Here is a 16,512-nt window from a genome sequence, read left to right on the forward strand (position 1 = left end):
TTCAACTAAGATTGTAATAAACAAGCAATTATTCAGCATGCATGTTTATTTATGACTTCGAATTGTTACTTCGGTAATTATGCGCTGATATCAAGATAGTTGGGATACCTTCGAAATTCGCGTCCTTCAGATGACCTTAGGCTGGTGAAATCCGGTCGTTCGTCACTTCGGTAGAAAGGCCAATTCTATCAAGCGTTTCATGCACTAGGGCCAAGGAAGGCCTTGATTCCGGGATGTCTTCTCATATAGCACATATAACACAACACCGAGTACACAGGAAACACTTAAATTTTCATTAACTACACTAAATTTACATTTATTACGAACTAACATTTATTCTTAAACTCTAATGTACAAACGAACGGAGGTTCGCCCTCCGGTGACCGGTCGCGAGTAGTGGACAACTAAACTTTCTCGATCTCTTCCCAGCATCTCCTGGTCATCATCGGTCGACTGGTCATCCAAATTGGTGAGATCGTTCCAACCGTTGAGTGACTAATCGAGTGACTCGCCTTGTCCGACAGATTATCGTGCTTGGCTGAGTAATGTGTAGGGTAGCTATCTTGTTCGTCACAAAGATCGTGCTTCATTAAAGTTTAAGTAGAACAGTTTTCGAGTTTTTCCTGAAAATCGAGCTCTACAGTTCTTAAAAATATGGAATTTACTAAACAATTTCTCAAACATAGTTTAAATATTTGTGAGATTTCAAAAATCATGTTGATTTCATCATGAGAGTTTTAAAAATAAGAAGAAACTCAGATGTTGTGAGAATCTTTCTCTGTAATGATTATTCAACAACTGTATTCATTATTTGTATACACTTTATTACCGATACTTCAATATTACATACAATGATTCACACTCCAGACAACAATAACAACATCTCCACATATGACAGATACTCAATGTAAACATACACGCTAAACGTAATAGAGTAATACAATAATTTATTATGTGCATACCACAAGGTACCACATCTCGTTTTTTCTCCAGATCCGCAGCAAGGTCACTCCACGTTGTTTTCGCTTATAGTCTCCTCAGTTTATGAACGTCTCGCTTCAGTCTCACATCAGAATTAGTAGTACAGTCATCCATTTGGTCATCCATCTCTGCTCGGCATTTTGGTAAATTACTTGGCCGTTACTTGTGGTTGTACCTAAAATGAAATATTATTTTGACCCAAGTATTTTCCCAAATCCCAAAATATTTTTAATACTGAGTGCAAGCTAAATATTACCTTTGCTGATGAATTAATGGAATTGCTTTCCTCTTCTTAAATGTTTTCAATGACAGCTAGCATGCAAACATTGTATACTACCCACTGATTTTTTTTGACATGTCCTTTCATAGAAGAATCTCATACAAAAGGTATGTATATTCAGATTATTATTCAGACATTTTTAACTAATATGTCGGAACAGTGCACGAATGTTACAGTGGAAAAATTATCAATATCCATTAACTCGTTTTCGATCCAAAGTGTCCAAGTGTCATACAAACACTATTTCATTTTATGATTTTAGCGAACTTCGCTGGAACTCGTTTCTTGTTCAGAATATATTCAGAAGTTTGGCTTTATTTTTTTTAAATCAAATCACGATTTAGAAAAACGTCACTTGTCCAAAGCAATATTTGTAATACTAGTTTTAGCTAAATAGTAATTTGAAAACATCCAGTTTTTGAATTATATTTAATATATATTGTTCACAAAACTCGCAACCGCACTAGCTGTTTGAAAGTATAGTAGAATATTAATATTCATTCTTTTTTTCATGTTGTAATCCTATAATTATCTCAAATTCTTAATACATACATCATCGTCGCAGTACCAAATCGAAATCACGCATTTAAGCACATGCAAAGTTGCAGTTTTGACGTAAATTTGAACCGGTTGCATCATTAAGCTACTTAAGAGCTTAAATTAGCACTAATCTAAATGGAGTTGCTGTGTTTATAAGTAGGTTAAACCTTGGGTTAAACATCAATTTTCGCACCGCCAGTCATTTCGGCTTCCAACCGAAAACGTAATGATAGTAGCCAATTATTATATACAAAGCAATTTTCTCCAGATAACAAAATAAATAGGTGTCCACGTTTTTAGGAATCATGTTTCGGATAATTACGGAATTCTCATGATTTACCATTTACCTTTCAAACTGAATGAGTTTATTTTTACGGTTTGGTCGTTCAATAGGTTTACATTCTACGATGCATATTTTCCCGCATTAACTAGTGATTCGTGCTCAATCAAACCTATTTTAACATTACAAAACCAAAAATTTGTTCCTTTGATGTCGCTCTTTTGGGTTCTGAACTGTAGGATTTATTTTAATGGTGTACCTCCAAAATATTGCAAAAGCCCCTCAACATATTATGTTCTCACTCTAGATACCTAATGAAGCTATCTTAACAAGCCTTTTCCAAATTATTCGCATTCAATGTACCGTCAAAATTTAGAACTTTTTATCTTTAAGTAACTCTGATTTTCTACATATGCTCATCATATTGAAAATATTCTCAGTTCGTTGGATCGGACTAGAATATTCTGCATTATTGCAAAGCCCAATCATCTGTCTATTATATCACTTATTTCACATTTTTTTCGATGAAATACATCCTCATTTTTTTTGTTAACGCTTACATGTCTGACGTAGTGCACACTGACCATGATTGTCTGTGTCATGATGGCTCTTACGCTTGCCTCTACGATTCATTTCTGTGTACTGAAACAATTTAAAGCACGTTTTTATTCAAATTTTCAATGAACTTATTAACACAAATATCACTTATACATGTACACACATTTTTATTGGTAAAAATCCATGGATTTGATATATAAATTTTATTTGTACACACATACTCGTTTTCCACGCTGGATCACACATAAAATCGATGGACCTTATATAAACTATGTGTATCTACACATGAAAAGGGTTATCTAAGACAAATTGCAAAAATCTGTGTACGACACATGCATACAATATTTGCAGTTTTTCCAGTGTATGAAATCTAAAAATTCAAACAAGGTAACATGTTAATAAATGGTATCTGTTTGCATTAATAAGCTCGACTGAAAAACAAACCTCATGATCCAGCTTTCATTAGATATATCTATTCCTGTAGTTACAGAAATGATTATCTTTTATTATTCCAATATCTTGTGCTTTTGATATACTGTACATTATTCTCCTCAATAATAGTTTCAATACTTCTTTAACTGATCAAAATTTGTCTCTTCCTGTAAGGAAATTATTGTGCAGAATTTGTTGTTGAGCGCACTGCTGTACTTAGAGAACAAAGTTCCACAGTTCTTGGCAAGATGGCCCACTTATTAGCAAAAATGGCACTATATCCAGTGTTAGGCAATCATAAGTCAGAATGCCCCTCCTGACCACACCCGATACATTTTATATTCAAAGACTTCAGAAGTGATTACTCAAGAAGTCACTGTACTTGAATCGCATAAACATTTAGTGGCATTCAATAGGTTATAAAGCGCTTTTTACTCGAATTCCTGAGACTTCTAGTTAAACCGAAAAGTTTCATTTTTTATTGTTCGATTTTTTTTAAATATCCAATTCAACTAGCCATTTGACTAGCATGATACTTAACAGGTTAGTGGTTAGCAACTGCTCTGAATATGTCGTCTAGCTTCAATGAATGCTTTAACTGTCATTTTGACTTCCTATCTTGCAAACTACCAAGACAGTTTAATTATTCTCACACATTGATGTTAATTTTCTTGAAGTTACATTTTAGTCTTGTAAGAGAGGACAAAGCATTAGTTAAATCATGTCTTCATGTTAATTTGGTTTCAAGAGCCAACCCTTTTTACGTCTCTAAGTCTACTTTACTGAGCAATGATAACTTCAATATATATCACCTGAAGTGGGTCCACAACAATCTCAGTATCTGCTCAGTTATATTTGCATTTGGAACATATTCAAATACTATTTGCTATTGGAGGTTCGACTGTTGGGATTCAACTTTCTCTTAGAAACGGCTACGCAGTCTTTTAACAGTGAAACGATGTTTATTAACTGCCCAACGTTTCGACACGGGATTAGTGTCTTCTTCAGGGGAACTGGAATTTACTTACATGTACAAATTTAAACTTTTACATCATTTTGTCGAAAATAACTTACATTAACTCATCAGCCACACACCCAACCAGCCATAATGCCAGTTAGCCACCCACAAACCAACAGCCCACCCAGCCGACCATCATGCCAGCTATCGCCCGTTCCACCCACAACATCGTCAACATCCGGCAATACCACAGGATCCACTTTATGCCAGCCGCAACACCAGCCACCATCCCAGCCAGCCATCCTGCCAGCAAACCCCACCCAACTTGATCCACCGCTTCAAAATTCGTCTGATGTCATCATTGCAGATCAAAACCTCCAAACCAGAACAACCAGCATCAACCAAACTATCAACACGACCGGACCGATGAATCACCTACAGAGAGCAGAACAACCTGAAATGACACAATATGAAAAAACCTACAGATCAATTCCATATGTACCTACCCTCACACGACGAATCACCAAGATACTGGCCAAGGACTACCCAAACATTACGATCACCACTAGACAATCACGGACGATTAACCAGCTCCATACGAAAGTGAAACACCCTACAAATAGAGGAGAAATAAGCAACGTAATTTACAAGATTCCATGTAACAACTGTGATAGCTGTTACGTTGGAATGACCAGAAACAACCTGAGTAGGAGACTGATAGGACACAAAAGTAACGTAAACAAACTGGAGAAAATTATGAGCAACAGTCAGACTAACACAGATACAGCGAAAGCAACACTAATAGAAACAACCACCGCTCTAATCCAACACTGCATACAACACAACCATAGATTCAACTTAGACCTAACACAGATTATAGATCACAGCTACAAACCGACCATACTACCATTCCTTGAAATGTGTCACATCACGAATACAGACCATACAGTTAATAAGCGAACAGACATCGATAGGCTAAGTACTACATACGCAGCAGTGTTGCACAGCATCAAGAATATGACCATACGCTACAAACCGAACACACAAGACAATTCTGTAGACCAAACGTAGTTATTAAGATAGGGCATTATCGCTACCAACCAATATTCGAACAAAACTGGGGAGATTCTAAATGCGAAATTGCGCCATTGCCAATTGTCCGTTAAAAGTTAAAACAATTCATTAAGTGTAAGATATTTCATTTCCATTATTTTTTTAAAAAAACATCAGACAGACAATTAGACTAATCTTATACTGACAATAATTTTACAGCATGTACCAAAAAAACATTACCAGGACAGTTACAGTTAGACAAAACACAAGACCAGAACGACCAAGTTAATGTAAGTTATTTTCGACAAAATGATGTAAAAGTTTAAATTTGTACATGTAAGTAAATTCCAGTTCCCCTGAAGAAGACACTAATCCCGTGTCGAAACGTTGGGCAGTTAATAAACATCGTTTCACTGTTAAAAGACTGCGTAGCCGTTTCTAAGAGAAAGTCAAATACTATTCGTTCCTGTTTTTCTAGTCACGCTCAGCCTAAAGCTTAGTTTTGTCTTTCGCCTTCTCAGCTGCCATTTATTGGTGTGAAATTTCATTTTTAATGGTTCAATTTAACTATAAAGCCCAGATTGGAGTTCAAGAGAAATCGCTAAAGAAACTTCTAGAACGATTCCTGGCAGAAACTTTCTACGGTGACTGCCATTTGAACTGTCATTTCTTCACAACTGCGTACTGCGATCGAAGAAAAAACGGTTTCTTGAGCGATTCAGCCGAGGAATTTCCCATGCATCAAGATAGGCCGAGAAATTCCTTCTGATCTGCAAACAGCCCTTAAATTTGCGTTGGCTGGTAATCTGTCTCTTACGAAATTTACGACATTGTTGCGTTTTTATTACTTCAATTTTTAATAACACAATAACACAATTCGCCTTATACGGCTCTACAAAGAATCGACTATATCTGCATTGCAGGTCTTACCGCCTTCAACGGCTTTTTCCGCCTTCAACAGCTTTTCACTCTCCGACGGATCTTTCCGCCATCGACAGTTTTTCGCCTTAGTCGGCTCTTCTGCCTATAACATTTTTTCTGCTTTCCGCCTTCAACGGCTTTTCTATCTGTAATCCTTTCCGCCTTTTACGGCTATTTCAAGAATGTCGCCTTCATTAGCTTTTATCGCCTTCATTGGCTTTCATCGCCTTCACTGGCTTTTAACAGCAACGGCAAAATTTGATTTCAAAATATTGTTTCACCTCTACACCTTCCTCGGCCATCCGGTTAACAAATCAATACTTCATTCATCATTCAGCATTTAAGTCTAGATTTAGGACAACAACCCTATTCAACGAGTATTAATATCACAATCAACAAAACTTAGATTTTCTTCACAGTTCTTTATTTCTTTATCTGACAATAGTGATTGTCATCGATTTGAACTAAAATACCGATCACCATCAAAATCTCTCACAGGTTGATCATTGTCATCAGTCGAAGGTACAAATAGATTGTTTGATTCATATTGAACAGTTAGTACACAATATTTACCTTTTTGATTCCAATGTTGAAATTCAATTACAAGTCATCACCTGGAGGAGGTCATCATCACTCTGCATGCACCACACACACACCACTCATCCACGGAGAAAAATAATTAGTAAATACAAACAAAATTTAGCAACATTCAACCAAATCTCAACGTTGATTTTTGCACAAACAAAATCCCAGCTTCATTGCACTTCTGGCATTGGTTGAAACAACCTACAATGCCATGTTACTTTTTTGAGGGCACGATACCTACATTCAACCAAATTTTATTTAAACTTACCATTATGTTGGTCGTTTAATTTTGACAGCTCTCGGAACAAACTAAATCGTTTGTTATTTCAGCCAAATTGTCAAGTTTCAGTTTAACAAAAGTTGCTTCGAAACAAACGAGCACTGCCGATCAAATTAAACAATTAATTTATTGAAATTACTTCATACGTCCACCTTTCCTCAGCCCTCGCCATTCTTCTTATTCTTTTTTTATTCGAAATAAAATGTATAAATAAAACTATGAAATTTTGTTCATATTTAGTATTTTCAGGAAAACAGATTTTATTTTACCGTAAATCAATTTGTTTTAAAAACTTCCATATTGTAAATTTTGCAGTGCGCTCCAAAGGGGGGGGGGGCAAAAGTCGCTTTACGGTGAGAAAACAAGCCCGTGAACCTCGATCTTTGGCCATGAATTGTATCCTCCTTGCCCAAAACGCGCATCAATCTGGAAAAATAGATTGCCAATGAGGAAAAATAGTATGCTTGAACTAAGACCAAAAATTACTCGTTCACTGTTGATGTTTTTTCTGTGGCTCTTTGCCTCCTGGAGCTGCAATTATTATGATCCGGGCAATGAAATTACCGCAATCTGTCGACCAGATTGCCATGGCGCACTACTGCTCAGTTGACAACAATGGAACTAGTAGGAAGAGTGCGACTGTCGCGGCGCAGCTAGCAGTGTGCTGAGACGTGGAGTAAACAAACTAATAATTTAGCTTCCTTCGAACCATTTTTTAGATTGGTTTTCACCCAACCAAATTTTTAGGTAATTTTTACCGAGCTCAATAATTTAATCCTACCTGAGATCTAGTTTGGATATACCAACGATATACTTTTTTCGTCAACCTATTTTTGGTAGAAATAACCATGCCAGGGGTTGAAGAAAGGTGTAATTTTGGTTTGAATTGAAGCAAACAGTACTTCGAAAGAACCAAACAATTTAGGCAAAAAATACTTGAAAAAATCATTTGTTGTAAACGAAACCCATACATAATAATGAATATTTGTTTATCTTGTAGCAACCAAAATCAGACTTTGAACCTCAACCAAAATTGTGGTTGCTTCAACCTAGCTTGATTTCTTTCCGTGTCTCTTTCTTTTCCAAAGACAACACTTCCCGAACCGAAATTAAACTAATTTCACATGCACTGTTCACCGTTCTCGTCGCCAATGTGAGAATCTTTCTCTGTAATGATTATTCAACAACTGTATTCATTATTTGTATACACTTTATTACCGATACTTCAATATTACATACAATGATTCACACTCCAGACAACAATAACAACATCTCCACATATGACAGATACTCAATGTAAACATACACGCTAAACGTAATAGAGTAATACAATAATTTATTATGTGCATACCACAAGGTACCACAGATGTAAAGGTAAAACAAGCTTCTAAATTTCAACAATTCAGCCAAAATTCTAAAGCCCAGACGTAACACCTTGAACGATGTTCATGGAAATCTATCGCCCAGTTCACACTCCCATCACCTGGTGGAAAAGTTGCACGAATAACTGTGTTGTGCAATATCGTCAACAGAAGGCGCTAGTGTGAAATGTCAAACGCATAGAAACGTCAAACGATGCGTGCGCCTCTGGTTGTGAAAGCCACAACTATGCAAATTTAAAATGATCGTTAAAAGCGTGGTCGACGGAAATTTCGCAAGTGTTACGTCTGTTTGTCTGTGCTAAAGCGTTTGCAATAATTAAAGAATTCTTATTGAATGAAAATTACTATACAGAAGTTGACCAAAGCTTTCAACTTTTTGCGGAAATTGCAAAGCAACAGTTTTATTTATTCAGGAAAATTTTGGCAAACTGGGAAACATGAAGAGATTGTAAAGACCTGCCAGGTGGGCTTTGATTGAATTTATTTTCATAAATTTTAGCTTAACCCTTTGGGCCTGGATTGGCCATATATAACCCAATTGATGAAGCCGAGCATAACCAACTTATTCGAGCTCAGCGAGGTTGCGGCAGTACTGATGAAACAGTCCGGTTCGAAAAGGTCAAAGCGCAGACAGACGTTCAAGTTTGACTCAGCAGCTTGTGTAAAAAACATGGCCGCCACAAATTGCCAAGTGGCAATCAGCGAACAGATGGCGTTAGCGACGTTCATATTCAATCGCTGCCTCACATGTGCGTTGCGACCAACAACTGTCACCACGGTCGTCTTCCAGCCGGATGGCGGGAAAAGACCGCACGTTTTGCACGCTAATAATGTTTCCACATAATTTGTGCAGAGTAAATGACTTTTATTTAATGTCTAAAATCTTTTGCACAAATTAGCGCAGGACTCTTGTAAAATATTTTACACATTATTACTTTTATTTTACATAGATTTGCTTGAATAAAACTGCATTTGGATGAACTTCATTCGCATTGGGAAATCTTTGTGAATGTGACGCAAATGTAGGAATGATTTCGACAGTGTTTGTTTTGATTTCATTTTTCGGTGGGTGGTGAATTGGGTGGTAAGTAAGCGGCTGGAAGCACGTGGTTTCTCAAACTGTCAACTGCACGCGACTGCACTGTGGCAATCGGTTGCCTAGGTGTCGCTAGTGAAAATTTACATAGAAAATTTGAATAAATTTGTTCGAGCTAGAACGTCTGTCTGTGGTCAAAGCTAGCTCTTCACACTACCAGATCGGCAAACTTGCATGCCGCTAAGCTGTTCCGAAGACCTTGTAATTATTCTGAAAAGAACGTAAATAATGTTCATGATACTTATTAAAAACTTTGGACAAGTTCTAGTAAAATCAAAAGCTAAGCTGAAGCTTAAGAATTCCAAAAACATGAAATTTTAAAATGTGGTTTCAATTGATATGTTTGATACCAGAAAACCTATGAAACAATCTAAGAGTCAGGAAAGATTAAAAAAAAATGTGAGCGACACTAGTATGTATTACTAATAAAAAAAATTAAAGCGAAAAGATGCTTGAAGGCATCCATAAGGAAATGTAGAAACATACTGTTAACCTTATTCTAACATATAACATGATCGAGGCACGACACTTTATTTATAATGAAAGAAGCAAAACTGGGTTCACGAGGTAACCTATACAGAAGTTAGGTACCCAACGAAAATGAAAGCTACGCACGCTTTTTACGCTGAAAATTAATCTGAGGTTTCCTAGCCACTACCCAAACTAGACAGGATTACAATCGATCTTCACAATCACAGCACAAAAAGGAAAGATCAACGACAAACTAAATCGGTGTCAATTGAAAAAAAACGCCAATGGCAAAAACGCATTAAGCGAACCCATATAGGGTCTTGTACCAATTGGGCAGGTGTACCTATTTTGGGCACTTGTTGCTATAACTAAGTCAATTTCAAATTGATTGATTCTAAATTTTGTATAGAGTTAGGCACGTACAGTATCTAACTCTGTACAAGAATTCAAATCAATCGGATTGAAATTGACTTAGTTATAGCGACAAATGCCCAAAATAGGTACACCTGCCCAAATGGTACAAGACCCTAGGTAATATTGTAAGCTAATTATCAACATTTGAATAATCCCGCCCTTATTTAGCCTCAAATTTGAGACTTAACCTTCCGTAACTCGCGCCGTTGACTACCTGCGTCAGCACCACGCTAATGCTGAGTACAAAAAGCGAGATTTTTTAAACGTGTTGTACAAAATACAACAGCGCGATCGCTCGAGGGTTAAGAAAGGCAACTGATTATCTCGGAGAAACGCAAGGTCCACTGCACTATTGCTCCAGTTAGCGCAGTAAGGGCGTAATACTGTGGAGGACGCCCCAATTCTCCACAGGCTCCGTTTGTGGTTAGGTTTTTATTAGACCCCCCTAACCATTCATTCCTTGGCATAGTAAGCATAAAGCCGCATATAAATTAGGGGTCACCTGTTTAGTGGACTCTTACCACTGGATCAGGCGGTTCGTAGTGTTATTCTTAGCCAATTGAGAAAACCGCTAACGACACTACACACTATCTAGGCTGATCGGAAAAAGAAGTTAACAACTTTTTCAAATTAAAATATGTGGTTTGAAGAAACGAATTCGCATTTTCATAGTTATATTGGTTTCGTGAAATCTTTAAGGCTTTAAGGTGAATATATAACGAAGCCATTTCCGCTAGCCCCCTGGACCCACTTTAGCTCATCCACCCAGGTCTCCCATGTTGCTCCGTGTTCTTTTAAGATTCAGAGATTAGTCTCAAATCTTTGTGCTTTGATTCGGACGGCATGAAGGCAATCATTGGCGTACCCTGCTTTTTCATAGATGATATTTCATTCGAGTTCAAAGCTGGAAATGCCAGAGGGCGTTTTGCCCCACCTCAAGGTGCGTTTTATCGGTTTCATCCCCGAACAGTTGTTCATATTATAATATCACGAATGCCAAAAGTTGGCGTCTCTTGGCCAAGAGAGAAAAGATTAAATCAAGCATAATTTTTCAAATCGACGTATCTAACTTTTTCACGGATCTGAGTAAATTCATGGTCAATGTTGACGACCATTTCACTAAAATAGTTTTTTTATAAAAATACTTCTCATAAGTTTTTTCGTGCTTAACATCACCAGGGATATTGCACGCACTAGGTAAGGAACAAAACCTACTCATTCCATATCATTTTCACAATGAATTTTGACAAAAATACACATACGGGTTGGTTCGAGATATACGTCATGCCAGATACGTCGCTTTTGTATGGTGCCAGTTTGGTGTATCTGTTACTTTTGATTTTGGCTAGATACGTCGTTTGGATTTCTCATATATCAAAACGGTGTATCTATCAGTAAAGTTGTAAACATCAAAATAGTTAGATACGTCGTTTCGAATAATATGCTTAGTTAAACAAATTAAGCAATATCAAACAGTGATGTGGATTCTTCAATTTGCTTAATGAATCATGCATGCAGCTGTTAACCCGGATTTGTTTACATTCTCGAGTTAGGTCGGATTGAAAAGTTATGCTTGAAATTGTAGTAGTGCATAATAGACCTTTTTTTTTTCAAAGATTTAAATATCGTTTTACCCGACTAGGGTTTTTGGAGCATGTCTTTGATGTAAAATGAAATTACAGTTTTGCAGCTGCTAAGTATGCAACTGAACTGCAGTGGATTTGATCGTATACAAGAATGCGGGTGATTATTTTCAAGTTGTCTTTAATATTTCAACAGAATATGCTTCAAATATGTACATACAGTCCAAGATTAAACATTGTGCAAACAAATCCTTATTCAAACTCGTTCAACCCTTACATATAGTCCCGCTCTCGCCGCTGCATCAATATCTGCCGGAGTTGTTTATCCTCCTGCAGATCGGCCAAGGTCACGTATTCATTCGACGGGCATCCCATCGCTGGGCAGCGCGTTCGTGGATTTTTCTTCAATAGCCCTTCGATGGCCGATTTCTCGTAAACGTGCTGGCACAGTCGGTTGCGCACCGGGATCTCGAGCGGCAGTTTCGTAATCGGATCCATCTCTTGGACTGCATCCTCCATTTGCATCTCCTCGTCATCGTCGTTGGTGGCGCTCGAACCCGGTAGACCATCCACATCTAGGATCGAACCGGTGTGTGTGATGTATTCCTTGTAGCGCTTCAGTTGCTTTACGTTGCTCTTGCTGGTCGGTAGACTAGATTGGTAGCGCTAGAATGGAGTGTGAAAATTGTTAGGGCTATTGGTCCCAGTGTGTTGAGTGTATTTACCCGGTCGAATTCTTCGAGGGTCACTTCTTTCGATGACTCCTGCAAGGCTTTCTTGTGACCGTTGAATTTCTGTTCGATTGTCACTAATTTTTCCGCAAGTGCACCGTAAATCTTGATGTTCTTTTGATCTGGAAGATAAGAACATCGATTTAATTTAATAATATACGACGTATTGATTATCACTAAACCGTTACCTGCTGTGCCATAATCCTTGGCAAGTTTGACTGTGCTGGTGATGCTTTCGAAAATTTTGTCCAAATTGTTACTGAACATATCCGCCATCCTTGCGAATTAAATAAATTTAGGATTTCCGATAGCAGGGAATGTAAATTGTAACAAAAATAGCTTTAATTTCACCGCAAAACGACAAAAAAGTAAAGCCGGTACTCGCGCAAAATATAATAGCCGCGAAGTTCTGATTTTGTTTACCAACAAGCGGGTCCGTCGGGTCCGCTTCGTGTTTTGTCGAGCGCAGTGCGTTTTTGCGTTCCACACGGAAAACAAAACGCAAGATTCTAATGTTAGGGGAAAACGATTCGATGTGCCTCCCTTCCCTTCATAGAAAATTCTAGATAGAGTTTAAATAAGGGCGAAAGTAACATGAGAGAGTTCTCTTCATCGACTCTCTCTTCTTTTTTGCTCCTAGCATTTAAAGAGCAGTTGAAAAGCAATCTCATTGCTCCCAAGTGAAAACACTTCAAGCAGTTGAAATGCTAGTTAACAGCCAAAAGCTTTTGAGCAGCACAGCTTATGCTAACTCAAGGCAGTTATGCATTCGAACTGCAGCAAGCAGTTCAAATGCATAATACGGGCTGATGCACGGCTTATCCAAATGCTTAGTGGTTACCTGGATGGTGTTTATTGTAAAAATATGATTCTAAATAGTACTGTTACAATACAACGTTCGGTTTTTCTATTGTATTTTTTATTCGGGTTGCTGGTTGTGCCGTCAACACCCCTCGGTGCAGCGACGCCGCTTGCGGGGAACACTTTCTAACAGGCCGCACATGAACAACTTGTCAAGTGTGACAAGATGGGATAGAAGCACAGACAAACAGACGTAACTCTTAGAGGAAATTCATTAAAAACTTTTGCCCGGTGTCATTTTCATGAGCGCACTGCCACCTGTTGGTAGAACCGCGCGCGACACTGTCGGCCATGATGGATTTCGATTTGACGTTTTGCTGACACGCACACTACTACACAAATTGCCTGTAATTTTCGATTGCATCATTCAGCAACGTGTACACTGGCAAACGTCAAAGCGAGCGAACACTAGCGCATCTGGTGGAACGATCGCGCAAACCAAATGAAATTTGAATTGATCGTTAAATGCATATGCCAAGCCGTTTTGAAGAGTGTTACGTCTGTTTGTCTGTGATAGAAGTGTCAAAGCGATCGAGACATGCAAGTCATCGAATGTTGATTTCGTCCTCGTAAGGTCACAATACAGTAGACGTTCGCTCGGTGCAAACGCTTTAACTGCAATGCTTTTTAACCAAAGTCCAAATAAAGTCGTAGCACTCGGTCTCAAACTGGGTACCACTTCTAGTACTACATTTGGTCCCCGGTACCCAAGTTTGACGTTTGGCTGATTACCTTATTTTTAACTTACTTTGTGACATAGTAGCTCACGATGATGTAGTAGTTCATGACAACAAACATAATTCAATGTGTCAATCAAAATAGATCATTTCGGAGAAAAGTGAAAAAGACCGGCATGCAGACAGCACCGGCTTCGAAGGCTACTACCGTAAAATTCTCAAAAATTGTCTGAAAATCTTCAGCTTGATCATCATAAAAGCAAAATACGATTTAAGTTTCTATCTTAATCGACTCGATTAGAGTGTCCTTCCCGGGACGTCCCGGGATAAGAATTCCCGGGATTTGAACGATTTCGCTGCTCGTGTGGGGCCCGCTTAAGTGGAAGGGGTATGTGGGTGGCTGGTTTCACTCATCCAGAAGCGAATGTAGGAGGAAATGGAAGAACGCTTATTGATGAGTGATGAACTGCCCCCACTCGCGTAACAGTCCTATATGAATAGGGAACCCATGGAACCGTTATGTGAGTGGGGACAGTGAATGCTTCGGATAAAACACGTTCTTGGGGATGGTGGGAGAAAGTCAGTAGCGAGATTCACAGTGAAAAGCATCTAGCGAGCAAACGTTTTTGTGGTTAACATACCACGTTGAAGAAATAGGAATATTTTGTATATTTAGCGGTTATCACAATCCCATTATTCAGCGAACGGTTTTATCCACTCTGGCCATCGCAATTTGGGGCGCACAACAAGTTCCGCCCGGGCCACCACTTGAAGGCTTTGAGATTCCGGAATCAAAAAGAGGTCTAATACCCCTACGGGTGCTTTGGTCGGTCGGGCTAAAGCTGGTCGGCTTCCGGCGGAGGCAGGGAATAACTTCAGTATAAAGGACCTGGTCGGCAATGGAATCTTGTATTCACTGATTGCCCCGCGTTGGGTGAATTTGTGTGGCGTAGGGTTGCATTGCCAACATTCCCACATCATAACTTTTGATTTTCTAACATTAAATAAATGATAAATTAATTGAAAAAAAAAAGACCAATCAATACGCTACCTACCAGAATCAGAAATTTTTATGTTTATATTTGCATAAACAAGTAGGTTGTTACTCATAGCAACATTAGCGGAGTACTAGATTTTCAGTTTGCAGTAGAGTACAAGGTAACATTATATGAAGGTATCATATTTTTTTTGTCTAGTACTTCACGGACCCCGAAATTTCGCACCAATGCATGGGAGTCGAACGACTTAATTGGGACTTTGTTTTAACTGCGAGTCCGCTAAGTGCAACAATTTTGCAGTTATCGCACCGCTATCCGTCAAAACGAAATGTCAACAGCGATGGATGTTTTTCGCATGCACTTTTGTTGCAGTGCGATGTTTTCCGTATGCACATTGATTGCATTCTGCAGCAACTGACAGTTATGTGACGTTTGTCAGTTGTTGCAGTTATCGAATTTCATTCGGTAAGTGAAACGTAAACATGTTGCAGTTATCGAACGTCTACTGTATCAGAAAAATTTGTTAAACATTTTAAATACTTATAAATTTATTGGCAAGTCGTATATCGAAACTGTGAATTGGCTTCTTTAACGGTGTTGAGATAATTCCATATTCTGATTCTGCATGCAAAACTGAGCCGAAATCCAAATTTTCATGAATTTTGGTGCCCGGGAACCTATTTAAAAATCGATTTGAAGTTTGTATGGGAGCGATTTGTCGAATCACCCCTCGTCGCATTTTGTACTGGGCGGAGCTGTCAAGCAGTTTCCCAGCTGTCAAAAGGTGATTTCGATAAATCTTTTCGAAATCGATTTAAGGTACCAAAATAAAGTTCTAAAAATCTGAAAAAAATCATAGTGGTTCAGAAAAAGGTGCTCTTTCGTATAAAATCAATACATTTTTCTTAATTTAAAAACCCAATTTGTACTTAAAACTAGTGATCTGAACTGAAGAAATTGTAAGTAAATTAAGATGGAAGCTAATTGAACTTAAAAACTAATATGTACACAATCTTATAGCTAAACGCAGATTCACAAGGATTATCGATACAAATACTTATGAATTATCACCTGAACTTGATTGTAAGTAGCTAAAATTGATACAAACTAGACTTAAAACTAATATGTACAATATGTTTGTAGCAAAACTAAAACCTAAGGCATCTTCGATACGATTCCTCTCTAATCTGTAGTGCGATCACTAAAATCGTAAGTTGTTTACATTTGTTATCATATCACCACCATAATAAAATTGAATTTTGTAGCTTGAAGCTAACACCACCCAAAACCGTGTTTCCATTCGAGATTTAGTGACTACCCGTCCCAACACTAGTACTAATTTTAATATTTCTAGATTGAGTTTAAATAAGGGCGAAAGTATTGCATCTTGCTTTGCTTTTTAGATTACCGTGCAAATCTAGATTGAGTTTA

The 16,512-nt window shown here is 38.0% G+C and overlaps 1 protein-coding gene and 1 long non-coding RNA gene across 2 annotated transcripts; both read right to left on the reverse strand.

The window, feature by feature from the left end:
• Positions 1 to 803: 803 nt before the first annotated feature.
• LOC134288641 (uncharacterized) lies at positions 804 to 5,144 on the reverse strand. The gene is made up of 2 exons (XR_009998077.1): positions 4,536 to 5,144; positions 804 to 4,483 (listed from the first exon to the last, which is right to left on the reverse strand). It is a non-coding gene; the product is annotated as an uncharacterized LOC134288641 (long non-coding RNA).
• A 6,834-nt stretch (positions 5,145 to 11,978) lies between these two features.
• LOC109418045 (E3 SUMO-protein ligase NSE2) lies at positions 11,979 to 12,972 on the reverse strand. Its single transcript, XM_019692209.3, has 3 exons — positions 12,734 to 12,972; positions 12,540 to 12,667; positions 11,979 to 12,480 (listed from the first exon to the last, which is right to left on the reverse strand). Exons 1-3 carry the CDS (start codon positions 12,819 to 12,821, stop codon positions 12,088 to 12,090), a joined length of 609 nt encoding a protein of 202 aa, XP_019547754.2. The 5' UTR covers positions 12,822 to 12,972; the 3' UTR covers positions 11,979 to 12,087.
• Positions 12,973 to 16,512: the final 3,540 nt, after the last annotated feature.

The sequence above is a fragment of the Aedes albopictus genome, chromosome 2, assembly GCF_035046485.1.
Source record: "Aedes albopictus strain Foshan chromosome 2, AalbF5, whole genome shotgun sequence".
Taxonomy (NCBI): domain Eukaryota; kingdom Metazoa; phylum Arthropoda; class Insecta; order Diptera; family Culicidae; genus Aedes; species Aedes albopictus.